This window comes from Scedosporium apiospermum, assembly GCF_000732125.1.
Source record: "Scedosporium apiospermum strain IHEM 14462 chromosome Unknown SEQ_SAPIO_0090, whole genome shotgun sequence".
In the NCBI taxonomy this organism is placed as follows: Eukaryota; Fungi; Ascomycota; class Sordariomycetes; order Microascales; family Microascaceae; genus Scedosporium; species Scedosporium apiospermum.
Window position 1 is genome coordinate 1044430 of NW_015971791.1, and position 24634 is coordinate 1069063.

General features: G+C 51.5%; 4 protein-coding genes and 1 pseudogene across 4 annotated transcripts; 4 read left to right on the plus strand and 1 right to left on the minus strand.

Annotated features, from left to right (window-relative positions):
- Positions 1-484: 484 nt before the first annotated feature.
- SAPIO_CDS4134 (uncharacterized protein) lies at positions 485-1541 on the plus strand (the record flags this gene model as incomplete). Its single annotated transcript, XM_016786764.1, has 5 exons — positions 485-526; positions 592-747; positions 805-908; positions 976-1292; positions 1351-1541. The coding sequence occupies 5 exons, from the start codon at positions 485-487 to the stop codon at positions 1539-1541; spliced, it is 810 nt and encodes a 269-aa protein (XP_016643740.1).
- Positions 1542-2767: 1226 nt separating this feature from the next.
- On the plus strand, positions 2768-4758 carry SAPIO_CDS4135 (uncharacterized protein; the record flags this gene model as incomplete). Its single annotated transcript, XM_016786765.1, has 6 exons — positions 2768-2804; positions 2873-3001; positions 3064-3150; positions 3253-3541; positions 3614-3740; positions 3814-4758. 6 exons carry the CDS (start codon positions 2768-2770, stop codon positions 4756-4758), a joined length of 1614 nt encoding a protein of 537 aa, XP_016643741.1.
- A 1671-nt stretch (positions 4759-6429) lies between these two features.
- SAPIO_CDS4136 (uncharacterized protein) lies at positions 6430-7523 on the minus strand (the record flags this gene model as incomplete). Its single annotated transcript, XM_016786766.1, has 5 exons — positions 6430-6662; positions 6754-7014; positions 7083-7147; positions 7196-7286; positions 7352-7523. The coding sequence occupies 5 exons, from the start codon at positions 7521-7523 to the stop codon at positions 6430-6432; spliced, it is 822 nt and encodes a 273-aa protein (XP_016643742.1).
- Positions 7524-15099: 7576 nt separating this feature from the next.
- SAPIO_CDS4137 (uncharacterized protein) lies at positions 15100-17403 on the plus strand (the record flags this gene model as incomplete). The annotated part of the gene is made up of 3 exons (XM_016786767.1): positions 15100-15504; positions 16760-16925; positions 16994-17403. 3 exons carry the CDS (start codon positions 15100-15102, stop codon positions 17401-17403), a joined length of 981 nt encoding a protein of 326 aa, XP_016643743.1.
- Positions 17404-19539: 2136 nt separating this feature from the next.
- SAPIO_CDS4138 lies at positions 19540-23382 on the plus strand (annotated as a pseudogene; the record flags this gene model as incomplete).
- Positions 23383-24634: the final 1252 nt, after the last annotated feature.

Sequence of the window (24634 nt, forward strand, 5' to 3'; positions counted from 1 at the left end):
AAGTCTTCTTTATATTGACTTCAATGGTCAAATCGCAGTTTCATCTGTATCCCTCATCAGTTTGCCAGTCTGGTTTTGTTTTTGCCTGAACTTTATCAATAACTCCCTGAGTATCTTTGAGCAAGTTGGTCTTGTCCGCATCGTACTCGGTCAATGTCGATGACAAATTCAATGTGATGGATGGTGGGAGAGAGACGGTAGTGAATGCATTTCTAATCATCAATAATGCTCACCTATCTTTCCGCCTTGAGAAAACTAGCAACTTTTTTGTATGTCTTGGCAGTTTGATCCTTGCTTTTCTTCTCGGCGTATCATGGGAGATTATGACGGATTTAAAATCGGCAAAAGCGAGCAAACCAGGCTCAAGGCCGATATATAAATATATGGACTATTGCTGCTCTCCTGGGTTCATCAACTCTGAGAATCATCCTGAGAATCATCTTGCAATCTCATCCCAGTTTTTATACAGTTTCCAACCATCACAATGTCTTCCTGGGTGATTACTGGAGTCTCGCGTGGCCTTGGCGTACGCTCTCATCCCTGCTTCATGAACCAGATTCGTGTAACTAACACACATACTTCGTCGTCTAGTTCGAGTTCGTCCGCCAGCTCTCTGAAAACCCGTCCAATACCGTCTTCGGCCTCGCTCGCGATAAAGCCGCCGTCGAGTCCAAGGTTGCCGCTGAAATCGGCCGGAAAAATATTCACATCATTCAGGCCGACACAACGGACCCAGTGGCATTGGAGGTATGCTAACGAGAACTCATTTAAACCGCAGTCGAAACTAACTCAACGATTGCGTAGAAAGCAGCTCAGTATGTTTCTGAGAAAACCAATGGCGCCCTTGACTATGTCATTGCCAATGCCGCGCTTCAATCTAAGACTGCATTGGTTGGCTTTGATACTCTGTAAGTTCTAGGCGGAGTGACAAAAATCCCTGGGATAGTTGATTTGGGATTATTAATTCCTCCACAGGAGCCGCGATCCGAAAGCTCTTGAACAAGACCTGATTGACCACTTCCGAGTCAATACCATCGGCGCCGTTCATCTTTTTAATGCTTTCATGCCCTTGATTTTAAAAGGTCGGGCAAAGAAAGTGATTGCCATCTCCACGGGCATGTCGGACCCTGAGATGACACTGAAAGCCGATATCTACCAAGCCACATCCTATGCAATGAGCAAGGCGGCTCTCAACATGGCCATAGCCAAGTTCAGCGCCGTGTACCGTGAGAAAGGCGTCCTCTGCATGGCTATATGCCCTGGCGCTGTAGACACCGGCAGTCTTAATATTGGTAAGTAGCCGTCTTGACAACGGAAATGGAATGCTTTTTTTTGCTAACGTTTTAATAGAAACGGAGGAGGAGGGACAGTTGGCTATGGCTATGTTTGGGAAGTTTAAGGAATATTCACCCACCTTCCAGGGACCTATGAAGCCAGATGACAGCGTCAAATCGGTCTTGGCTCTCGTAAATAAGGCCACCGTTGATGGTGGTTATGCAGGCGTCTTTCTCTCTCATACGGAATCAAAGCCGTACCTTTAAGGTCGTGTATCAAGAAGTGTCAAGGTCAAGGCTTCCATAGAACGCCAATATATTGATTTGTTCCTTAAATCCTATTATTTTAAAGTATTATATTTCACTGCTCCTCATTGTACGTAAGTTATCCTGCCAACAGCCCTCATATGCGCGAAGCACTCGGCAACCTCGCCCTCACGGCAACAGACAGACTGGGCTTGTTTGATGCTGTAAGTGCTGGGTTGTTTGGGTCTAGAAACTAGGATTTGAGTAGTTGCTGGCAGTCACTGAATGATTGAAGAGATTGACTCCTAGTTTTCGCGAATCACCCCCAAAATACCGGCCTCCTGGTGGGCGCTGACTGACCTGTACGAAAACTATTGCAATGCTGCATTATTGTTTGGCGTTGGTTATGGTTCGTCCATGATCAAGCTTCGGAACTCCCTGGAAATCTCCTGGAAGCCACCTCGTTAGTTCTAGTAGACACCAGATCTAGTATCAGCAGACTGAAAGAATAGACTCATTTCTAACGAAAAGTAATTTGGAGGTACTTCATGAAAATTAAGCTTGAAAAGGGACCCGTAGAATTCCTCCTTGAAGAGACTGAAGAAAAGGAGAGACGAATACACTTGTCTTCTTATTTAAACTGAACGATGCGTTTTCCATTCCCCTTCGGTCCTAGTCTCGTGCAATTCAACTTGTGCCCTCTGGTACAAGGGCCTATGCCACTCCGCCACCTCTCCCGCCGTCTTACTCAATACCCCCCCATAACCCATATCCCTGGCCCTGTTTGAAAGAGACATTGGAATAAGTCAATTTCTATGTTGGAGCATTTTACTAAGTAAGAATAGTACTTGATGAGGATGTACTTGTTCGCGGCCTGCTCCAAAATCCCCACTACACACCTTGATCAGTCGTAAGCTACGGACCTGATTTCGCCGAAGGATGCATCCTGCCAATCATAATATGCGGAAGGATCTAATCTGATTGATTATTGGGCGCATTCCACCCACCGTTCTTCGTATCCATCAATAGACATCAAGGGTAGCCGGGTCAGAGCGCCACATCGCTTTCGCGTCAATGGCGTGGCCTGATGCACCTTGATGCCCGTTGTCGGACCTTTTTTTCTTTTTTTCCCCAAACCGGGTCTGTATCGTACCGTACATAAGGACGACTCCTGCCCCTTTGCGCGAGGATAGCTGGATACTCACCCAATGTTACCGACGCACGTAATAATTATCTCGGAATCAAAAATGGAGACTGGCAATACGGTCGCTGTAGTTGGCCTAGGTAGGTCACCTCAGATAGGCGGTTCATGCGATGTTATGGTTGTTTGCTGACGTTATTCTCTTCAATAGGGGCTCTCGGCCTTGTTGCTGTGAAGAATCTGGCCGAGGAGGGTTTCGATGTGACCGGATTTGACCAGAACCCATTTGTTGGGGGCTTATGGCACTACGCCGATGACGATCGTGTCTCAGTCCTTCCCAGTAAGAAGTTGTCCCCCTTCGCCTACTTACTCTCGACTCCCCAGTCACTGATGACCATCCAGGTACTGTCATCAATATCTCAAAGGAGCGCGTGCGTGTTGGCATCTACCCACAGGCGTGCGTAGACCTGGAACAAACAGCTGATACGGGTATACCCATCGTAGGGATGTTTTACAGATTTCCCGTTCCCTGAAGGTAAGGTCCGCCAAGCACGAGGCTATCTAATGAATGGACTTTTAAGAAACGCGTAGATGCTCCGAGCTACATGCATGGCCTCGAAATTGAGCGCTACCTAGAAAGTTACGTCGACCACTTCGGCCTCCGTTCGAAGCTCCGCCTCGAAACGCGTGTCACCAAAATCTCTCGGAATGAGAACGAACGAAATTGGAACCTCCAAATAGAGGATAGCGAAGGCCAACGCATCGAGTCTTTCGATAGAGTAGTTGTTGCCACGGGCATCAACCAGATTCCTAATATCCCAGTCGTCGAGGGCATTGACATCTTTGAGGGCGAGACAATTCACTCTCGCGCATTTAAACAGTTCGTACTATTCACGGCAATTGATGTTGACCCAACAACACCTAAAGCGACTTTCTGACACCAAGCCCACAGGCCAGAGCGCTTTACTGGCAAGAGGGTCCTCGTTGTCGGGCTCGGTAACACGGGCGCCGACACGGCTACGTCCCTCATCGGCCATGCGAAAAGTATACATGTCTCATTCAACCATGGAACCTATGTGGTGAGCACAACTTGCCCCATCGCTTTCTGGAACAGGCGTAGTCGAATTGAGCTAAAGCGCGGTGGTAAATTAGTTGCCGCGAGTCATTGACGGCAAAGCTATCGACCACGCTATCACCCTTCAAATGGTCAACATCCAAGGCCTGCTGGAACGCTACATCCCTTCCATCTCTGAGCGCGTCTTCAACTCATTCGTTGCCAAGTTACAGAACAAAGCCTTCACCATCAGACCTGAGTGGGGCCTCTCCCCAGCGCCAAGTCTAAAAAATGGGGTGATACCTGTTGTATCTGACACGATCGTCTCCGCGCTCGAATCAAAGGCCGTCCTGCCAGTAACGGGTCTGAAGCGCGTCATCGGGCCAAGTAGTGTGGAACTCAAAGACGGCACGATTCTCGAAGTCGACACCATCATCTTCTGCACGGGATACCGAAACAACTTTTCCATTATCCAAGGCGAATTCGACCCCACCGCGAAGACGACCCCTGAGTGGGCCAAAGCACCATTCTCCAACGGCCGATGCCTGCCTAGGCTCTACCAGGGCGTGTTCTCTCTAGAAGCACCCGACAGCTTGGCCTTCCTCGGCGGTGTCGGCTATCCGGCCGGCGCTTTCCAAATCTACGACCTCGTGATGATGGTGATTACCCAGGTTTGGAAGGGAAAGTCCTCTCTTCCTTCCGTAGAAGAAATGGCCGCCCAAGTCGACCGCCGGCATGCGGAGCTGTGCCGGCGCGCTCACGCCGGGCCCGTGAATCCCGCGTTCTTCAGCCAGAGCGAATGGATCTCGTGGGCGAATCCCATCGCCGGTACGGGGCTGGATGTCTACCTCGGCTGGGGGCGGGAGGCGTGGAAGCTGTGGTGGAAGGATCCCGAGCTGTACCGGCTTTTGGCCAGGGGGCTGTTTAGCCCCCATGTCTTCCGCGCCCTGCCTGGAAAGAGGAAGAAATGGGACGGAGCACGAGAAGAGCTGATACGAATTAACCGAGCGGTCAAAGAGCAGCAGAAAATGAAGCGTTCTTAAGACCAGAGGTCACAGAAGAGATATCTTTCTCGGTCTTGAACTTTACACTTGTAATTATCCTGTTTGGTCAATGGTTTATCCTTTTCTGCTTCCCTCTTTGGCCATCTGTGGCTGTGGCAATGAGCTGAGATTATATATCTATGATGATGAATTCAGCAATCGCTGCCCCCTTTCCTCTTCAAGCAGACGCTAATGCTCCTCCTTTATCATCTCTTCTACAAGACCCCCTCCTTATCCTTGCAGATTTCTTGTTTTATTGCTCCCTTCTCGTAGCCTTCTTCTTTTTGTAGTCTTCCGAATGCTCCGAATGCCGTCCGAATTTCTGCTTCCGAGGCAAGTGACGGAGTGATGGCAAAGCCCCCTCGCCAGCAGTTCAAAGAAATAAGGTAGGATATAAAACGCGAGCAAAAAGAAACACGGCGGGGGAAGGGGGGTGTTGGTCGACGTATTAGTACAAGACCGATTGTGTTCCCTGGGACGCACCAGAACATACTTCCTACAATTTCCACTTTGGATCCATGAAGGGGTTCAGGCATCTTTAAAGCCTCCGTATCCAACAGGAAGTCCTCCCTAGTAGGTTTTGTCGATCTGAAGTGGCGCCTTACCCCGTGAAGGAAGAACGTTTGCGGATAGTCAATAAGCTTGACAACATTGGACATGCCTTGATGGAGTACTTATCCAGGATGGACGAGTCGGCGAATGAAGATGGAGACTCCTTCTGCTGCTGGATAGCCCGAGCTATCAACGGACGGCCTCGACCCGTACGAGCCACCGTGGGGTGAGCTGACTCGAGAGGTTCTCTTCTCTACCCTGAGGAAGGCCCTGATTCCTCTGACACGGGCCCATTTCTTTTACGAGAATTGGCAAGATTCGTACACAGAAGACGATACGGACTCATAAGGCATCGCCGACCCACAAGGTACCATCAACTCTCAGGGAGGAAGTTCTGAAAACTCTAGGACAGGCCCTAGAGGACATGATGGCGATCCGGACTGAGTAGAGTAAAGATCGGTAAAGAGTTTTAGTTTTCTTTTCTCCTTCTTTGTCTGTTCATTGTGCTGGTCCTGTCCCGAAATTCTCTCGAAAAGGTGCGACAGAGAGCGCTAACCTTGATTGCCTTGATTGTCTGATGGGTGTGAAGCGTGATTTGCGTTGCTCACCAGCTTCCGAAAACAATAGGTCCGGAAACGGGGTCTTGCCAACGTTTGTCCACTTCAAGTCCACACTAGATCTGCAAGTGGTTTAGGACCAAATTTGGGTTCCCCCACATCAACCCCGGGAAATTGTAGATGACGGTTTCGGGGTCAGGTACTTTGTGCGTAAGGACAGGAGACAGGAATGCTTCTACGCGCGCGTGCTCTGACAATACGAAAAGGAAACAATGGACCGAGTGGCATCTAGTTGCAATTGTAGAGACTAGCCTCAGAGACATTCAGAACACGAACTATTACACTATTATACTTTGTGAAACTGGTGTCAGGGCTGAGGATCTTAGATGTTGTGTCTGTAACTGCTCGGCCGAAGAAGACAGTCGATGAGAATTTTTGAATACTCCTTGATTCCGCACTCGATCTTGTTGGTCCAACCTATCCTAACTTGAATAATATCGTGATCGTTGATTCATCCATCTCCCCTCCATTATCGACGGAACTTGGGCTTGAGCAGCCGAGTTCAAACTTCTCCCTTGCTGGCTAACCGAGAGGACTTCCCCACAATGACGGTGGATAGGTCTCCCACCGGCAACGCGATAGGGAAGTCCACCGACGCGAGCAGCATCGACAGGAAGACATACCAGCCCGTGCAAGAGACAGCAAAAAGAAGCCCTCCGCCGGCATGCTGAAGGTTTCTTGCGCGCTCCAGTTGACCGTGTGAGATCGCAAAGAAAGAGGACGCAATGACCGCGACTATGCGAAACCAAAATTCCGGAGGTCAGCAAAAGCATACCAGGGGCAGCACCGAAGGAGCGTGTGTCAGACATCCGCGCTGATGACTTACAAGTAGGAACTAGGAGGGCCAGAGAGACGAAGAGGACGACGTTAGTCCGGAGGCCTGCTATGGTGAAGAATGTAGACACAATTGCCATCGCCACCAGGGAGAAAGCAAATGTGGCGAAAAATTGGGGTTCTTTTAAACCATCGGCGGCAACGCCGGTGGTTGAGTATGCGCCGTATGCACCGATGCTAGGGATGATCGTGTAACCGAAGGCAGTCCAGAATCCTCCGTGGATAATGAACAGGACGGCAGGGAAGGTGTTTCCTAACAGCATTTGAAGCTAGGTTAGTTATCTGGTCCAAGACTAGGAAGTTAGTGTGGGTCGTCCATACCAATAATCCATTCTCCGATTCCTCCTAGTAGGAGAAGTAAGCCGCCGACGTAGATGTAACATGCCCTATGATCTCTTTAGTTCAAACTCGATAGATTAGTGCATGAATCTTACACATTCGCCGCTCCAGCGAAACCGCCAGCACCCTGCCATTCCAGGAGGACCATGGCAAGAGACGTTGTGCAAAGCATCAGCCCGCCAATGGCTTTTCGACAGAGTCGTCAGTAGCTTCTACAAACTTCGTAAGTATTCCGACGCGTGTGTGCTCACCTATGGGGGTGGGATTCCCGAATCTTTCCCTCAAGTGTCCGTGAACATTCTGCTTCGGGGCGAGGTAGAGCTGTTCGAAAAGCTCGGGAGAGAGTGAGATTCCCCCAGTCGTTTGAACCTTGTTCATTCCGTCACTGCGCTCATCCTGAGCCTTGTCACTCCTAACGGACATGGCGAGAGAGAGAATATGCTGTGGATTATGAAGACGCCTTTTGAAAAAAATCGAGCTCGAACTGAGAGGTCCTGGGAGAGCTGAAAGAACCAGGGAAAACACTCCGGGTGGGCGAGAATTATGCACGTTTATATATCTACATATCCACATCTGACTCCGTGGCAGCTTCCCTAGTCTTGGAATTAAACTCCAGCACACTACTACTTCGTACTCTTCTCCTTCTTCATCTTTGTACTAACTGACTGATATTTTGATAAAAGGGCAATGTACCGGACAAAGGTAGACTTGTGCTGAACCAGGCGTGAAGGATCTTTTGAATCAGGATGGTCGTTTGCTGATCTGGGGGAAGTACAGGGGCAAACCCGGTTCCCGATGCATTCCCTCCGCATTCCGAAGGATTCCGTGGCGCTAGCGCACATGGCTACTGCCCACTATTTTTAATACTTGACTTCCGATTGCTCAGTGATCCCCTTCCCGAATACCTTCTTCGTATTTTGGATGGTCACCCATGCAACGCTATCCCCGTCCAGGTAGGGTTTCATCCCTTCCCCCACAGTTGAGAACTGATGAACGCGGGGATGGATGTGGAGGTGGCTCTTTGTTTTAGTTTTCGTGCGGACTCCAGTGCGAGTCGTTGTCGTCCCCAGGAAAGTGGCGTTCACCATCCATCAAGATCTCAACTTTGGTCCATACCTGTCTTGGTGGAGCGCTAAAATTGGGATAGCCGTTGCAAACTGCCGATGCTGGCTCGTGGTCCTTAGCTCGGGGTGATCTTGATCAGGCTAGGGAAATTAATTTTCGCACCTTCAACTGCAATGAAACCCTCCATACGCATCCCGGAAAACCTTGCCCGAGTACGGAGTACTCGGGCGTCCAATAATCACACCTCGCTCATTTTACCTGTGTAGCTGACGGGGATCTACTCGTAGCACCGCTCGGCCTCCCAATTTCGTGGAGGAGCTCCTCCTCGACAAGGTATCGTTGCGGCCTCCGTCCAACTGTGGCCTTGGCAATGTACAGAGCCCTTGCGTCGGCCTCCTCATAAATCCGCTTCCCCGGCCTCTGGAGCTAATATTTTCTTCCTGCCTCCGTTCACGTTTGACCGGGAGAAGATGCAGGCACTAACGCCGCAAGGCCCATGGAATCTACAATGCCATCAATGCCTTCGATCTATCAGAAGCTAGACCGTGCACATGTGTCTTGATTTAATGTCGAGACCTTGGCATCCAAAGTTCGGAACCGACCGTCTGAGATATATTTAACACAACGTCCTAGCTACCTTTCTCAAAATGACAGCCAACAGTCCTCCAGGATTACAATAAAGTCGTAATCATTCCACGCCTGCATCACGGCGCTGACCGCTGCAGCGGGCCTTCTCGACTCAACCGACCTTTGGTTCCGTACGAAGGTAAACCACCGTGGCCCGGCAAAAGCCGCGTGGTGATCAGCTCATCAGAAACCAAATTTGTATGCCAGTCGGTACCGGTCGCAGTGACACGTTCGCTACGCGCCTGACAGGGGCATCTAGCCGCCGTCGCACCCGGGCCAGTGCCTCCTAGTCCCGGAGTTGGGTCAAATCATTATGAACTGATGCTTGGCATTGATAAACTCCTACGTAGCGTTGAAGTGAGCACCTGCCACCCCCGTTCCCGACGGCATGTGTCTCGAGGGACCATGTATTTTCATCATCAGTCCAAGAGAAATAGCAGATTGGCACAACATCCTGGCACTAAGAATGCGGGATCAGCGAGAAGGTGATGAGTCTGCTTTGCGGGAATTTATCCTCAACTTAAAAGACCGTGGGCGGTGGCCTAGATCTGGGTGGAATCGAAGGACGGGAAGAGATCCCGGCTCGGCCCCCTCGACCGGACTCTTTCCTCTTCAGCTGTCTACCAAGTAGTTGTGTCTTGGTTTGGGTGCCTCAAAAGAGGTTAGCTGAAGGGCTGAGGAAAGCCCAGACAGGGAATGTCAGGCAAAGGTGCCTACCCGAAGGTTTCGGAAACGAGCGTTTACATGCTTCGCGCAACTACCCGAAATGTTCATTTAAAGTTTAAGGGTATTTGGGATCTTGGTTTGTGTGATGGATGGTCGGGTTGGAACCCCCCACCCCCACCCCGATTCCTTCGCTGAGTCTAGTCTCTTCGTGCACATTTACGGCTCTCCCAACGAAACAAAGCCCAAGATAGTGGATGCGGAGAGTCTGGGGCCCCAGCCCGGCGACTGCAACAACGAGTGTTGTGGAATGTACACTACTGTTTTCGAAAGGAATACGCTAGACAAACTTTTGTTCTAGCCTAATGAGGTTTGGCTTCCTGTCCTCTGTGGTGGAGGCTGGGCACCTCACATCACAAGAAGCCTGTCGTAACTCTAAACTTATTCAGCGAAGTTCTCCGGCCGCTAGTAGCAACTTGACTCCAACCTGTAGTCGGCCACGGTTTGCACTTCACTGCCAAGGGCCCGCGAAAGGGAGGTGGGCAGGGACGCCAAGAGACGCACCTCCCACTTCGTAGGGATAGAGGCTGCTCAAGAGTAACAGACAGGCTCGTCTACAACGCTCTGGATGACCCACACAGATACCGCCAGAGCCTGCAGATCAGTTCTTGGCGGGAGGGCTATCTGATTGTCCATTCTACCTCGGCCAGCGTCTTCAAGGCATCACCCTCCGTCACCTCCGCATTGGGTCTGTACAGCACCTCAGCCACCTGAGACACGTGAGAGTAGGTCTGCAACCATATGTCGAAGTGATGATCGAAACGTCCATTGTAGATCATAGGGACGGGGATCCCCACGTCCATCCCAATATAAGAAATCCGACAAAGACTTAGGTTGTCCTGAGTTTGTGTCGTTCGTTGTGAGGATTCGTGTTTTTCGGAATCAACATGGGTCGCTGCGAGTTGCCGCCTTCGAGTCTCGGGCAACACGTGATGCCTCCATCGCCCTTGTTTATCGAACACGAAACAGTTGCACAGCAGATTGTTTGACACCATCCCGATAGTTTTGATTAGGGCTGCATCTTCGACTCGTGGCAGACTATGAGGCCAATTTATCAGGTGTACGATCTTGAAACGGCTATTGCCTATTTCTTCGCTAAAACGTCTGCTACTCGCGCAGAGTGCGATGGCAAAGCACAACAGCTTGCTAGAGGGTAGATCGTCCCGGTCAAGGTACAGGCTAACTGGAGCTATTCAGCCTATCCTAGGGTGAATGACGAATTTGTTATCCAGTTTCGCCTTCGGTCCCTGGCACTGAAGACCGAGACTAACGCGCTAGCAAGTAGCGTCTACGGATCCTTGGCACCGCGCTTGGAATTCTGCGGCCAGCTCGGGGATAATATCCAAGATGACGAGAAAGAACGGCACCTGGTTTACTTGATAAGCCGTGTCCATGGTACCACGTACCTGGGTTTCAGACTGGCAAACGATATGAGCTCCCCCGAAGGCCCCTCCTGGCGAATGAACGCAATGCAAGACATAGCAAAGTAAGCCGAAAAATATTCCACCTGATCTTCCTCTCGTCGCCTCTAACCAAATTCCAGGTTCCTTGCTATATCGTGGAAGCCCCCCAAGAAGTTGGCTCGGGCTGCCGCCTCCAGCTACAGGAAGAATTCACCAGCTATCCGAACCGTCTACTCTCCGCTCTACCACATCGTTTCCATCAAACTATTCAGGCTCGCCTCCAGTCAATTGACGAGGTGTTTTCGATGCTCATGGTCTGCTTCTCTGAGACCTTGGAGAGTGCAATGTCATGCTTGATGAGGTATGCCACTTCACTGGCGTGGTTGACTGGGCTGAGGCCGAAATCCGCCCGTTTGGGATGAACCTTCATTCCATTCAGTTTCTCACAGGAGAGATCCACCTCCGGAAAGGCTTGATCCCGTATCACGATTGCCATACCTTGGCCGATGCCTTTTGGAGCACTTTCACACGCGAGCTTAGTGTTTCAGAGGACACTGTTCGGACAATCAAGACTGCAAGGACAATAGGGCTGCTCCTTCTCATGGTTTTGCTTCTTGTCTCGTGACCAGTCTGGAGCCTATTCCCATCGGAAACGGCGAATATGGTCCCTACAACATACTCTTCCTTGATGGTTTGCTCCTCGATCCAGTCACCAAGTTCGATTAAGCGAGTCGGTGAAAATATTACGGTTGGGATCTGGGGTAGGTGAAGGAGGTGAAGGAATTGAATCAGTCCAGCCGTCTCGCCCAGGAACTCCTCCGCCTCGCTCACCTGAGTGTAGGTTTCGTCAGACGCATGTGCAAGTAAGAAAACGGTTATTCGTTGACGATACCCGTAGAAAGTATTTAACCCTTTCCTTATCCACTTCTCGACAGAATCGAGGATCCGACGCCATGGCGTTATAGTGGATGGAGAAAGGCAAGGGCGGCATCCGTGATAGTGGGCCATGGAAATTGCGGGTGGCTACTTAGCCGAAAGGCCCAGAAAGGCAACGGGAGCGGGAGCGGCGATAGCGGAAATGTGCTTTAAGGGGAGCTTGTGCAGGGAAAGAAATCAAGTCCAACTCCACTCCACTCATCCAACTCTTTGCTTCGAGCACGGGTGCTATCACTGTCATCTTGGACCCTTAACGTCTTGTAGTCGCTACTTCAGTCCTGTATGAACATTTGCGTCTCTGTATTATCTCGCATGTGGATTAATGGCTGGCTCGTAACTAACGAAGAGACCCCTCCTTGAATCGGCTGCCCGAAACAGGTACCGCGGGCGTCATATATGTGCCTACAAGCACACACATATGTGTATCCCCTTTCCATAGTGTCCACTCTCTATTGTCTCTCTCTCGTATTGCTATGACTAGTTCTTAGAAAGCAAGAATGACGGATATCCCGATAAGCGATAGAACCTCTTCCGCCCTCACCAGTAGTTTGCGTAGGATACTCCTGTAGAGTCCTGTGTGGTGATTCTGGCAATAGCTCTGTTCGTTATGGGTGCACTCGTAGCAGTCGGGCACCAAGCACTAGAGGCTCTGAGCGCCGACGCGAACATGGTAACGCCCTGCGCCTCGGCACCATCTTGAGCAATAATACCGACAATCTCGTGGCCAGCGCACACTGGGTAGAGGGAATGGTCTACAGCCAGACTCAGGGCCGAGAAATTGGAAGCGCAAACTCCGCAATTGGTTATCCCGATGTCTACATCTATCTCCTCAAATGGCTTGGGACTTAAATCCTGCCATGCCATAAGTATTGCTTTGACAAGACTCCGGGTGGAGCCTATCCAAGACGCCCGCTAGATGGGCGGTTCTCCCCCTTGTCGGCCCGGGCACTTTCCCGACCACTAAAATGCGGGGTATCTGTCGCGCGATAAGACGATTGGAGATACGATGGCTGAGATCTGATTTTGTCCGATGTGGTCCAGTCCACGCACTGATAGCCTAGGCGCATGTGCAGATAACTTGGCGGGACAGTTTTGCTCCCACGGCGATAAGTCACGCATAGGTGTCTAAAACAGCAAGGAGGAGTACCGCGAGATCCAGAACAACGCCTAAAAGGGCTCAAAATATTGGCCAGACTAACCCTTACAACAAGTGGAAGGTCTTTTGAGGGGTAAAATTGTGGACCGTACGTACCCGTGGCCTCACCCCGGACCTCCACCGAATGCTGGTATATCTGAACTACACTTTGCTTGCTATTGAGTCATCCTTGTTAGCGTGGCTGATTACCCCCCATAAATCATGCGTGGCCGTGGAGATCTGTCCCGAAGAGGATCGGCTTTGATATCCCGAAAGACACAAGTCTATACCGTTACCATGTCTATAATTATGTGGTGCGCCTTCTAGGGGGAATTCACTTAGACGTAAGTTCTCTCTCCCCCTGGGCTGCAATGAGAACCCTACATGCTTACGGCTTCCCCTTGTCTAGTAGGAACCTCTGGGTTATCGATTATCTGACCGACTTTTCGCCGAACTTGACTGCGATCTTCAATTATGACATGTTCTTATGGACCGAGTGCGTTGCATAATTAACTTGGGGTTCGGACTGTCGGATAGGACATCTAAGCACCTCGAGCTGTTTGGTTATCTGGGAGGGGGAATTACCCATGCTCCTTCTTATAGAAGAACCTTTAGCTATTGGTTAGTAGACCTACCGAGAATCGTGACCTATTTCGGGGCAAATTTCATGTGCCGCCTGGCTGCTATCCATACTATTGTCCCTTTATTCTGCCTACGAAACCCGGCTGTATTTACACTTGCTAACAGTCCGCGGCGCGATATTAAGCTAGCAGGCGCCTGGGATGCCGAATGGGACGGCAGGGTCCGCTCTATCACATACGATACGTATGCTAGCTTAGCTGCTAGCATGGACTATCGCTTTGATGCCGGGGTCTCTAGTGGCGTGACCTAGGCTTATAAGACCTCTACTTGCGAAAAGCTCGCCTCTCTTCCTCATGGCGAGTCTTTTCTCCATCCTCGAGTTTGGGGCCGCCTCGAAGCTCCCTACAAGCGTAGGGTTGAGGCATGCGATCTTGTAGGACACTGATAGGGTAACGAGCTGCTCCTCGTTGATTGCTACGACTGCGATCCTTTGCCCTGTGGCATTGACCTAGCGCAGTGGGATGCTTTTCCGCATGAACAGATGGGTTGCAATCCGCAGGCCGATCATCTAGAAACTTTTCATGTCTAAAACTATCAATCGCTCCTGCTACAATTTCTACGTTGTGCCGACTTCGGGGCGTCTAGGCGGTCAAATCTCCCTCTGGCACGAGCCTGCGTCGGGGCTGCAGTAGGATCAAGATGAATACGTCAGACCAGGCCATGAGCGTAAGGGGGGCCCATTCCATTGTTATAAGTGGCTTGATGGAGTAATGGGGCCAACGACAGCCTTGATCGACAATACGTTCGTTGCGTGTCAAGACTCTGTTGAAACTGTCCGAGTTGGCCTCGATGTTGTTTAATGGAGGCTTCTATGGCTCTCTCATTACCTACTTGTTTCTGGTACATAGAATACCACCGCAGCCATGAATGTCATTATTTTGCTAAGAATTGACTGAATCGAGAGCCCTGCAGCACCTCCTGTCTACGGCATCAATTGCGTTGTAGGAACATCTACTTTGACCTTGTACAAACCGTAATTTGCTTGTCTGGCCCAACCGCCGACACCCACCTAAGACAAGTACGTGGGTGACATCCTGCCTATCTTGCCTGGCGATCGACATCTCCTGGGCGACTTCTGAAGGTTTTGCCAAGGTTCTTATCCGATGGTAAAGTATCCGCTTTGTGGGTCAACACTTGCGCTTCTCTCGCAAGACACCAATAACAGGAGTTATCCCACGGGCTGATAAACCTAATAACCGTGTTTAGTCTGACATGATGGCCTTGTGTGGTTGCTAGTCCGGGTCCATATCTGACGCCCCTCGTCACTTGCGGAAGTCGACCCCGGTTTTCGTCCATGTGCGGATGCGGGGATGGGCTCAGTTCAGGCCCCGATAGACTGGGACACAGCCAGCTATTAATACTAGGTACGAAAGTTCATATTAATTGCCCATCTCTCTCCCAATCATCATTATTTTGCAACAAGCCAACCATCTGCCACGCTATACCTTGCGCCACACAACTTGTTATAATGTCCCGAAATCCTACTGTCGTTGTCGTCCCTGGAGCGTGGCACCCTGCCTCATGTGTTGATCCCTTCTGCGAGTCCTTGAAGAAAGCTGGGTTTCCTAGCAAGAGCATCACCCTCAGAAGTGTTGGCAATGCCGATATCAGCGTTTCCGATGACGTGGCTCACATCAAGTCTGTCATCGAGCCACTTGTTCAAGGTGGAGAGGACGTTATCCTCATTGTCCATTCCTACGCTGGCTTTCCAGGCACAGGCGCCATTGCCGGCTTAGATAAGAAGGGGATAAAAGCCCGTGGCGAGAAAGGAGGTGTTCTTGGAATCGTGTTTCTCGCCTCGTTTGTTCCTTTGGAGGGAGAGACCCTCGTGAGCCTCCTTGGCGGTTCCCTGCTGTGGTGGATGACGGATAATGTGAGCTGTCCCTTCCAACCCATTACTCCCGTACGAGAGAGTCTAGGCTAACGATGCTGCCAGCCCGAGGCTCGATTAATTGAGGCACACTCACACTCCGAGGTCTTCTATCACGATTGCTCACCGGAGCATGCAGCGGCCGCGTCTGCCACATTGAAGGGCCACTCAACAATGTCATGGAATACGACTGTTTCTGCCATCGGCTGGCGCGATAGTGCTTACGATGGGTGTCGAGCTTATATCCGCTGTTTAGATGATAAGGCTCTCCTCCCAAATTTGCAGGACTTTTTCGTGGAGCGGTCGAAAGTCAGCTGGATTGTCAAGGACCTGGATGCTTCTCATAGTCCTTTTATGTCGATCCCTGACCAGTTAACTGGGGTTGTAAAAGAAATAGTGGCTGGATTCAAGAGTGCGATGGGAAAGAGAAAATAGATGATTCGGCCTTTGAAGGCAGGTTCTATCATTTATTAATCTGTATTCATACGTTAACACGCGTGTCAAAATGGCCCTGCTGGATCTTCTCTGTAAACTCAGCTTCTCTTGGCTGTGGGCCTCCGGACTATGGGCAGTTATTGCATTTGTCTTGCATAAGTTTACCTCCACCCCCCTTTCCTAAACCTTGAGTTATACTGAAGATACGACATTCATGGTGATATTCGCCGACACCCTCAGGCTAACGTACGCCCGCCAGCGTGTCAGCACAGCGTCTCGCAACCGGTACCATGACTTACGGACCTAATTTTGGCCCAAAGGTTGCATTCTTTCTTTTTCGCCCACAGCATACTCCAAGTACCATAGGTCGATGCAAAGAAGAACCAAAAATATGTCGGAAAACGGATATCGGAGCCTTTCAGTTATAAGAGCCGTTGAGCCTTCGACGGTATTTGCCTTTCCCGGCCCACGATAGAATTTTCATGGCACCAGTCGAGACACTTCTAGCCACTAATTCAGCGTAAGATAGCCATTTTTCTGCAATAGGACGTCTGGACCTGCATCCTGCCGCCCTAGGGACGTTATGCTTGTCTCAGTGTGCACCCTTTGCTGCGTGGGGATGTGGCCTTTCAAGAAGCGGGCGTGGATCTAGTCCCTTCCCCGACACTACAGGAGGCGAATGCGTTCGATTACTGTGGTGAGATGCTCCAAGGTCTTTATGAATATTGCGAATCATCTCTGCCGAAACTTACACACATTCGTCTCAGTTCCCCACTGACTCCAGCCGCGAAACTCTCCTAACCTTTGCTTGCTCTTACAAAAGATTCGCGATACGCATCTTTACGACACACCCAAAAAGGAAATCGTGGCGCCGCGTTTTGTCCAATTCTGCGCAGCGATGCTACTTGCGGTCCTCTCCACCAATACTGACATGCACGGCGCCGCGGACCTGGAGGTCCCTCATTTTGAGGTGGACGTGATCTTCCCACGTAATGAGAGAGGTACCTTTCCTCGGACATGTTCCCCATCGCCGTTGCGATCCGCAATTTAACGGCAGTGCGTTTGCTCCGAGATTTCGAACTCATCTGGGGCATTATGCCGTACTCCCATGGCTACGTCCCTAGAGGCACCACCTACGACCTGGGCAACCTTACAGATCCAGATCCTTTGGAGGACAATAACAGTGATACCGCCACCCCCACCGACAACACCAACGCTACGGACTGGATCACCCGGAAGCAGGTCCATGAGAGCTACATGTTGCAGTTGTATCTGCACTGGCCTGAGCAGGAGTCGCGCTGTGGATTCGACGTTGGTATTTTCAAAGAGCCACTCATGTTTTCGGTTGAAGTGCAGTATCATACTTCGGATAAGAGCCCGCCCATCTCGCTGTCTTCTAGATCCAAGGAAAATGGCAAGAAGTCCGGTTCCACGGTGCCCTGTTTCTCAGTTGACAGGGTATTTTAGTCCTCTAGGGCTGAGGACAAGGCTTAAACTACGCGAGGGCTTGGCCTACCCGGGGTATGAAGAATCCCGTGGGCCAATAAACCGAGAAACGGGCGTTCTAATAGCTAAGCGAAATGGAGAGGGCTCCACTTCCACTCAACTTAGCCCGGTTGGTACTCGTGGCAGGAGTCTTCCTGTGTCCACTTCATAATATGACTCTCGTACCTCGTAGGCGAACATGCCGGGGACGCCATTGTTCCATTGTTTCAGTCGACGGGGAAAGATCTCTCCCACCCCGCACGTAACGCGGTCAATCCGCTCGTAGGGCTCTTGTTGGCTGGCTTTGAATTGGCGGCCTTCAGTACGCTTGAGCTATCAAGAATCACCTGAAAGGAGGCTTGCTGAAATCCGTGCACGCAGGGATGCATTCAGGGCTCATCATTATTGGTAACCGTTAGACCCGCATACACATGACGTTTTTCCTCTTCGAGAATCAATAGTTCAGATTCGGACCCATTAGTGCCGCGAGCGATGAGAAGAACGACAAATTTATCTTCTGAGGTAGTGTATTGTCTTGGAATTCCCGCTTTTCACACCCCCAAAGTCAGCCATTTCGTCTCAAGTCTTGGTCGCGGAGTTGGGCACAATCTTCACGCCACCATCCCCCCCCCCCAACGGCCCCGAAGTCTAGAAAGCTCCGTCGAGTGGACCACCATAAGATATCTCTGTCCGGTACCACGGAGGGTACTGCTCGATAGTATTCTCCCTAGTGGATACCTGGCAGGGCCCACTCGAACGGTTTCTGGAATCTGGATGCAAGCCACGGTTCACCGCCAGTAGACAACGGTCTTACTGAGCAATTGAGGGACCCTCCTATTCCGCGTACCTCGCTAGTTTCTGGTTATCACCCATCAGATTTACTCACAAACTGAAAATGCCATTCCCTCCCAGAGCGGGGCAGAGCAAGAGTACAAACTTGAGAAAAGATCCCGAATAGGTAGCCGGTACTGTGGTTACGGTGGGCGGCGGGCGTGTATCTTGCGGACCCGCCGGTATCAGGCCTTTACATGCAGCATTACTGTGTTATGAATATATGATACGCCCGGTCGTAAATGTCGCTTGTCACTCCGGTCCGGATTCTATATTCTACCACGTTCAAGTCACGATTGGTTTAGTATGGATTTGGAAGCGACCGCCGTTGGAAACTTGTGGGGTAAGTCGAGAGTCGAGGTGGCGTCCCTCCCAGGCTCTCCTGCATTGTCACAACGGGTTCGGAGAACTTGACCACTTCCAGAACTTGGCTATTATTAACTATTGGCTATTGGTGGCTATCGATGCAAGCAGGGGTCCGATATTGTCAAGAAAGTTGTAGACGTGGGTTAGTGCGTGTGCCACGGCTTGGTTGAACGGGTGAGGCCGTCCCCACACACCCTCCTCAAAACGGTCACGGACGGCAACTAGAAATCGACATATCTTCCACCCTACAGGAAGCCGCGTCTCTAGTCTTATGGGCCTAATAGAAAACATGGATTATTAGAAGTCATCATTGGAAGTCGTTGGAGGCTGCATCCAGGGTTCACGTCTTCTCAGCTCTGCAGTTGAAGGTCGGCGTCGTTGATCGTGTCCACCTGATCGTAACCTTGACGAGTCTGGCTTTGGTTTCCCTCTGGAAGTGGAATAGCATATTGATTGAATTGAGCTGAATACGCAACTCCTGGATATGCCTCTGGTTCAACGAGCATTGGTGAGGATGTTGCATCACCTGAACGCAGCCTCGGTTAGACGAGAAGAGCCTGGACGATGAGGGCAACAAAGTTGTTGGCTGGCTTTCTGGTTCTTCAAAGGCCAGTGGCGGAGCTGGACTAAAGAATCGGGTATGAAGGGCATTGGTGTGTTGGCATCGTGATGATGCGGGAACTGATCTGTCAACTCCGTCAATTCCTTTCGATATTATGATCAACGAGAACTCTGCCAACGAAGTCCTCGTCGCTCGAATATATAATTCTCTTCTCGTCTCTGTCTTCGTTTCCGGCCGTGCTCTCAAGTTCTCAATAAACCAAACCCACTCAGCACTAATCAACTCACATTTACTCCCCAGTTCATCCTCCTCCGCCTTGATCAATTTTAATATCTTGCCCCTTTTTTTACTACGACACGATGGGCAGCGTTTCACACGACATGGTCCTTTCTCAACCCGCCCTTGGGCAGGATGTCCAGCTCGGCATGCTCTACGACGTCCGCGCCTCCCAATTCTTCGGCGGCGTCTCCCTCTGGAGCAACGAGGTCGTGAATGCAAAGCAGGAACTGGACGAAAACAAGGTCCAAAACGCCGACTTCAACTTCTCCTACTCTCTCGAGGAGGCGCGCAGCAACAGCTCCCTCAACATCGAGGGTTCGCTGAGTCTCGATCTCAAGATGTTCAGCGCCACGGGCTCGGCCAAGTACCTCAATGACAAGAAGTCGAGTGCGCACGAGGCCCGCATCGACGTGTCGTGCACCGTTGTGAAGCGCACTCGTCGCATCCCGCAGGAGATCCTCGCATCAATGAAGTATGAGAAGTACCTCGATGATCCTCGCTACACGCACTTCGTCGCCGAGGTCGTGGAGGGCGGAAACGCGACCCTCAGCTTCGCCCAGTCTTGTTCGTCGAAAGAGGAAGCCAAGAAGATCACCGGCGAGCTCAAAATCAGCATTGTGAAGATTCCGGTCAGTGGCAGTGCCAAGGTTGAATTCGATGAGATGGAAGAGAAGAAGTTTGAGAGCGTCAGGATTTCGTACAGCGGTGCCATGGCCGAAAACGTGTCCAACCTCGAGGACGCACGTCGAATCGCCAAGGAGATGCCAACCAAGCTGGCCAAACAGTGTAACACGCTTCACTACACCCTTCTTCCGCTTTCCGTGCTTGACACTAAAGGGAACCGCCTGATCCGTAGCCTTGACGCTGGCCTAGTTACCAAGACTGCCCTGGCACTCAAGGCAGGCGCAACCGCAGGTCTCAAGCTGAAGGACCTCTTGGAGCACGAAGTGTTCCAGAAGAAGTTCCCGGGAATAAGGCCCCAAATAACCAATTTCCAGACGGCTTTTTCGGCGGCGGAGACCGAGTTCCAAAAGGCTGCGCGCCGCCTTCTTCCCGAACTACGCGATGGAACGACGGATGAGAACGCCAAGGTCACTGAACTGCAGGCGGCCATCGCCCTGTTCGAGCAGCGCACCGAATTTGCAGAGCAATTCATTTCAAGGAAGGAGACGGAGGCCAATGTTCTTCACGGAACAGTAGCGGCACTTCTGGATGACAAGTTCGAAGACCACCTCGGCGGGCTTAAGCCGCAGTCACTCGTGGAGGGTGGTGTTCCAAGATTTCTGCTGTCCTTCGGTGGTCCATCGATTGGGCGTACCAGGCATCCACTCCAGGAGGCCCTTGAGGCAGCGTCTAAGGCTGAGCCCAGTCCTGAGAAGAAAGAGGAAGAGGAGGAGGAGGAGGAAGAAGGTGATAGTGACGAGGATGATGACGATGAGGAGGAGGAGTGGTTTGAAGATCAACAAACTGTCGCTAACGTTCGACAATCTTGCGCGGTCTTACGCCAGCAGCGTTTACTCTCTGCCCCTGGTGTTACCGTGGCTTTCGGCGTGGCGAGTATCGACGCAGCCTATCGTCCAGGAAAAACGAAGAAAACCAAGACCAGCGTTGGTGACATCGTTCTTGATAACAACGGCAAGCTTCTTATCGTCACCGGAATGCTCTGCAAGGCCCTGACGGCCCCAAAATTGGCAGTCGCTGGGCAAACCATCACTGTAACCTGGTTCGACGAGCGCGAGAGGCTCGAGAAGATTGCCATGCCCACGACCGGCTACACTGTCAAGTACTGCCGTCGACTTAACCCCGCCAAGGACGGTGCGTTCCCCCGCGCGAGCGAGAACGAGGCTGTCACGGAGGTCCAGTACCCCGCTTCCGAGACGAAGGCCGTTCTTGCCTCATTGTCGGACGACTGCGACTACGAAGTGGCCGTTAGCTTCCAAACAATTGTCGGCTCGTCGCCATGGAGCCCTCTTACCATTGACCGCACGGCCAAGCTAACCTCGGTGGCTTCCGAGATGATCGATTACTTCAACAAGAACAGAGACACACTCCCCAAAAAGCGCACGGCGGAGAGCAAGCCCTGGGACATGGACGCTCCCGATATTGGCAAGAAGACTCTCTTCCCAGCCCTTACTGAAGTAGCCAAGCGTTACGCCACAGATAAGCGATTCGAGAATGAGGTAGCCGTCCGCATCGTCGATGTCGCCGTCGACTTTAAACCCGAGATCAAGGCCGCCCCCATCGATGACCGCGAGAAGACCATCGTGGTCGTGTTCGCAGGGACTAGCGGCCACGGCAAAAGCACTCAAATTAACGCTTTTATCTCCTATCTCCTCGGCGGCGAAGTCGATGACCCAGCTCGCATCCTCGTCGTCGACGATCGGGGCGTGAAGCAGGCCGAATCAGTAACGCAGATCGTCACCTGCTTCCGGATCCGACCGCTCTCACCTCTCTTCCAGGGCAAGACACTACTCGTCGTCGACACCCCCGGCTATGGAGACTCTAGAGGTGTCGAGAGAGATGCATTTGTAACGTCGGCAATGAGTGAGTTCTTCAAGACAGTCGACCATGTCAATGCCATTATCTTCACTTGCCGTGCCAGCGAGGTGCGAACTACATTCCTCAGCCCCGTGTCAACGTATGTCTTCTCGCTCTTTGCCAAGGACGTTCGCAGCTGTTTGCGCACCATCTACACCTTCAGCGACGTTGGAAACCCCGTCGCTCGTGGCGCCCTTCAAAGCCTCGGATGGCCGGTCGAGAACGGCGAGATCGCGGTGAACAACAGTGCCTTCACGATCGAGCTGACGGGTGGCGAGAACGACGCCGTGGTCCGAGAGGGTTGGCTTCAGTCGGTTAGGGGTCAGTTCCAGGTTATGCAGATGCTCCTGCGCACGCCACCGGTGCCGACCAAGAACAGCGCCTCGGTGACGCAGAATCGCATCCACCTCGAGCAGAAATGTGAGCTCGCGGAGAAGAAGATCCTTCGCACCGCCAACGACGCCCAGAACCTCATTGCACGTCTAGATGCTCTTGCCAACGCCGTCGGAGCCGCGCCGGGAACCAAAATTGAGGTCACCGAGGACAGAGCTGTTCAGAAGTCCGTCCCGGATGGCAAGGCGACAACGCTCTGCCTCGACTGTAACTTTACGTGTCACGAAATCTGCGCTTACGGTGACGACAGCGACAAGATCGACTGCGCCGCTATGGACAATGGTAACTGCACCGTGTGCAAGGGGCGTTGTAGGTGGGATAGGCATAGAAACGCCAGATACATCATCACGATCGAGAAGCATTCCGAGTGGATGGTGCCCGAAGACTTAATCAAGCACTGGAACACAACCAATAACACACTCGAAGGCGCGCTTCTTATGGCAATGGACACCTACCTCAAACTTCAAGAGGGTCTGCGCAACGACATCCTCGAGCTAGCCAAGCTGAGTGAGGACCTCACAAGCACGGCGTTGCTCCACGACCCGGCCGGTCTCATAGGATACATGGACACTCTGATCCAGACCGCCCGCGTTCGTGGGGCCCCGGCCGCGCAGCTCATTCAGCTAGCCACGGCGAGGAACACCCTCATCCTCGTGCGCGAAGTCAAGGGCAAAGGAGAGGGTGCGACGCGGGATTCCGTAATCTTGCTTGATGTCATCGGCGGCGTGCGCAATGAGATGGGGCGGAGGATGAAGCTCTCTGCTAAAGAGCGAGCAGAGGAGGAGGAGAAGTCTTGCAGCTTGTACAACGACCTGCGAGAGAAGCTTCCCGTGGAGATTCGGGATAAGGCGCCGGAAGCGCTCCGGAAGGAAGGTATGATTTCGAGAGGCGCTCGATATCCCGAGAATCTTCAGGCTGTCGTCAAGTTGGTGCAGGTCGTGCTGAAGGACGGTGGTGTCGTGGCTGCCCTCGCTGCCTCGGCCGAAGGATAAAATATTGAAACAGGCTTGCGGTCCGTCGAGTTGAATGTTGCGCTAAATGCACTCCCAGCTAGCCTTACTCTACTATACGAAAGGTACCGTCACATTGCAAAACGTCCCCAACATGACATCAAGAAATTCCATCTCCTTCTTGTAAATTGAGTAGCTGTCGCTTGCGGTTGATCAGTCCGCGACTCTCCCACTTTACGGAAGAACTTGTTCTTCGTTTCTGATTCTGGGAGTGGATGAGACAAGACGCCATAAGTTACCCGGTTGGTGTGGCCAATGCTAGCCTAAGATAGACTTCCCCTGTCCAACTAAACTGCGAGCCTAACTAGAATCATGAAATGCTATTAACCGACAATATTTAACGATCATATGCTCCGTGGGGTTTCAGAGCTTCATGCTCCAGTCCTCTCATCTGCTCCCGGGGCTGACCAACATGAAGGTATACCGGTACAAAACGCATAATCCAGGACGGAGTTGGCTCAAAGACCCAGATGGAAGAGGTGATTGGTGTCCACAACGCCGCTTTGCCATTATCCCTCATGGCCCTCGCCAAAGATCCTGGTGGTGTGCGGAGTGGAGTGGCTGTCACTCTGCCCGCCCCGCATTCACCGTCCCATAATAATTGTGACGTTCTTATTAACTCTAGAGTAGACCCGGCGTGGGGGATCTTTCCGAATGAAGATACCTTCCCTTGATTTTCTTTGTCTTGTGTCTTCCAACTCATTTTGTCTATGCCGAGACCCAGGCGTCGAGGTTACAATGCAAAGGTCAAAGTCTTGAATGGAAATGTCACGCCAACCCCATTTTGCTCTTTCAGACCAAGTGCTCTTAGCGAAATTCGGACGGGAAATCTAGAACAATTAGGGAAGGATATATCAAAGGGATCATTCTCCTATATTCGATTGACATACGAAGTACAAATTCATCATGTCACCTCGGGCGTACTATTAATGAGTCTACGATCTTGTCCTCCTCTGGCGGCAAGCTACAAGGAGGTGGACAAGGGTGTTGCAACGAAATCCATGACTCTAATGGTCTTGAGGAGTCACGATTTGATGGCTGGGGAGGGCAAACAACTCTACATTCTGTCTGGTACGAATGGGGCCTCATATAATTCGTCTCGGGAAGCACGGATGAAGTAATATTAACCCGGCCATCACGGAGGAAGATCATTTCCGCGGACAACACCCCACGAGCACACCATCATCCCTCGCCATGACGATCGAATCGAAGTGCGGCTCGGCCGCATCTCACC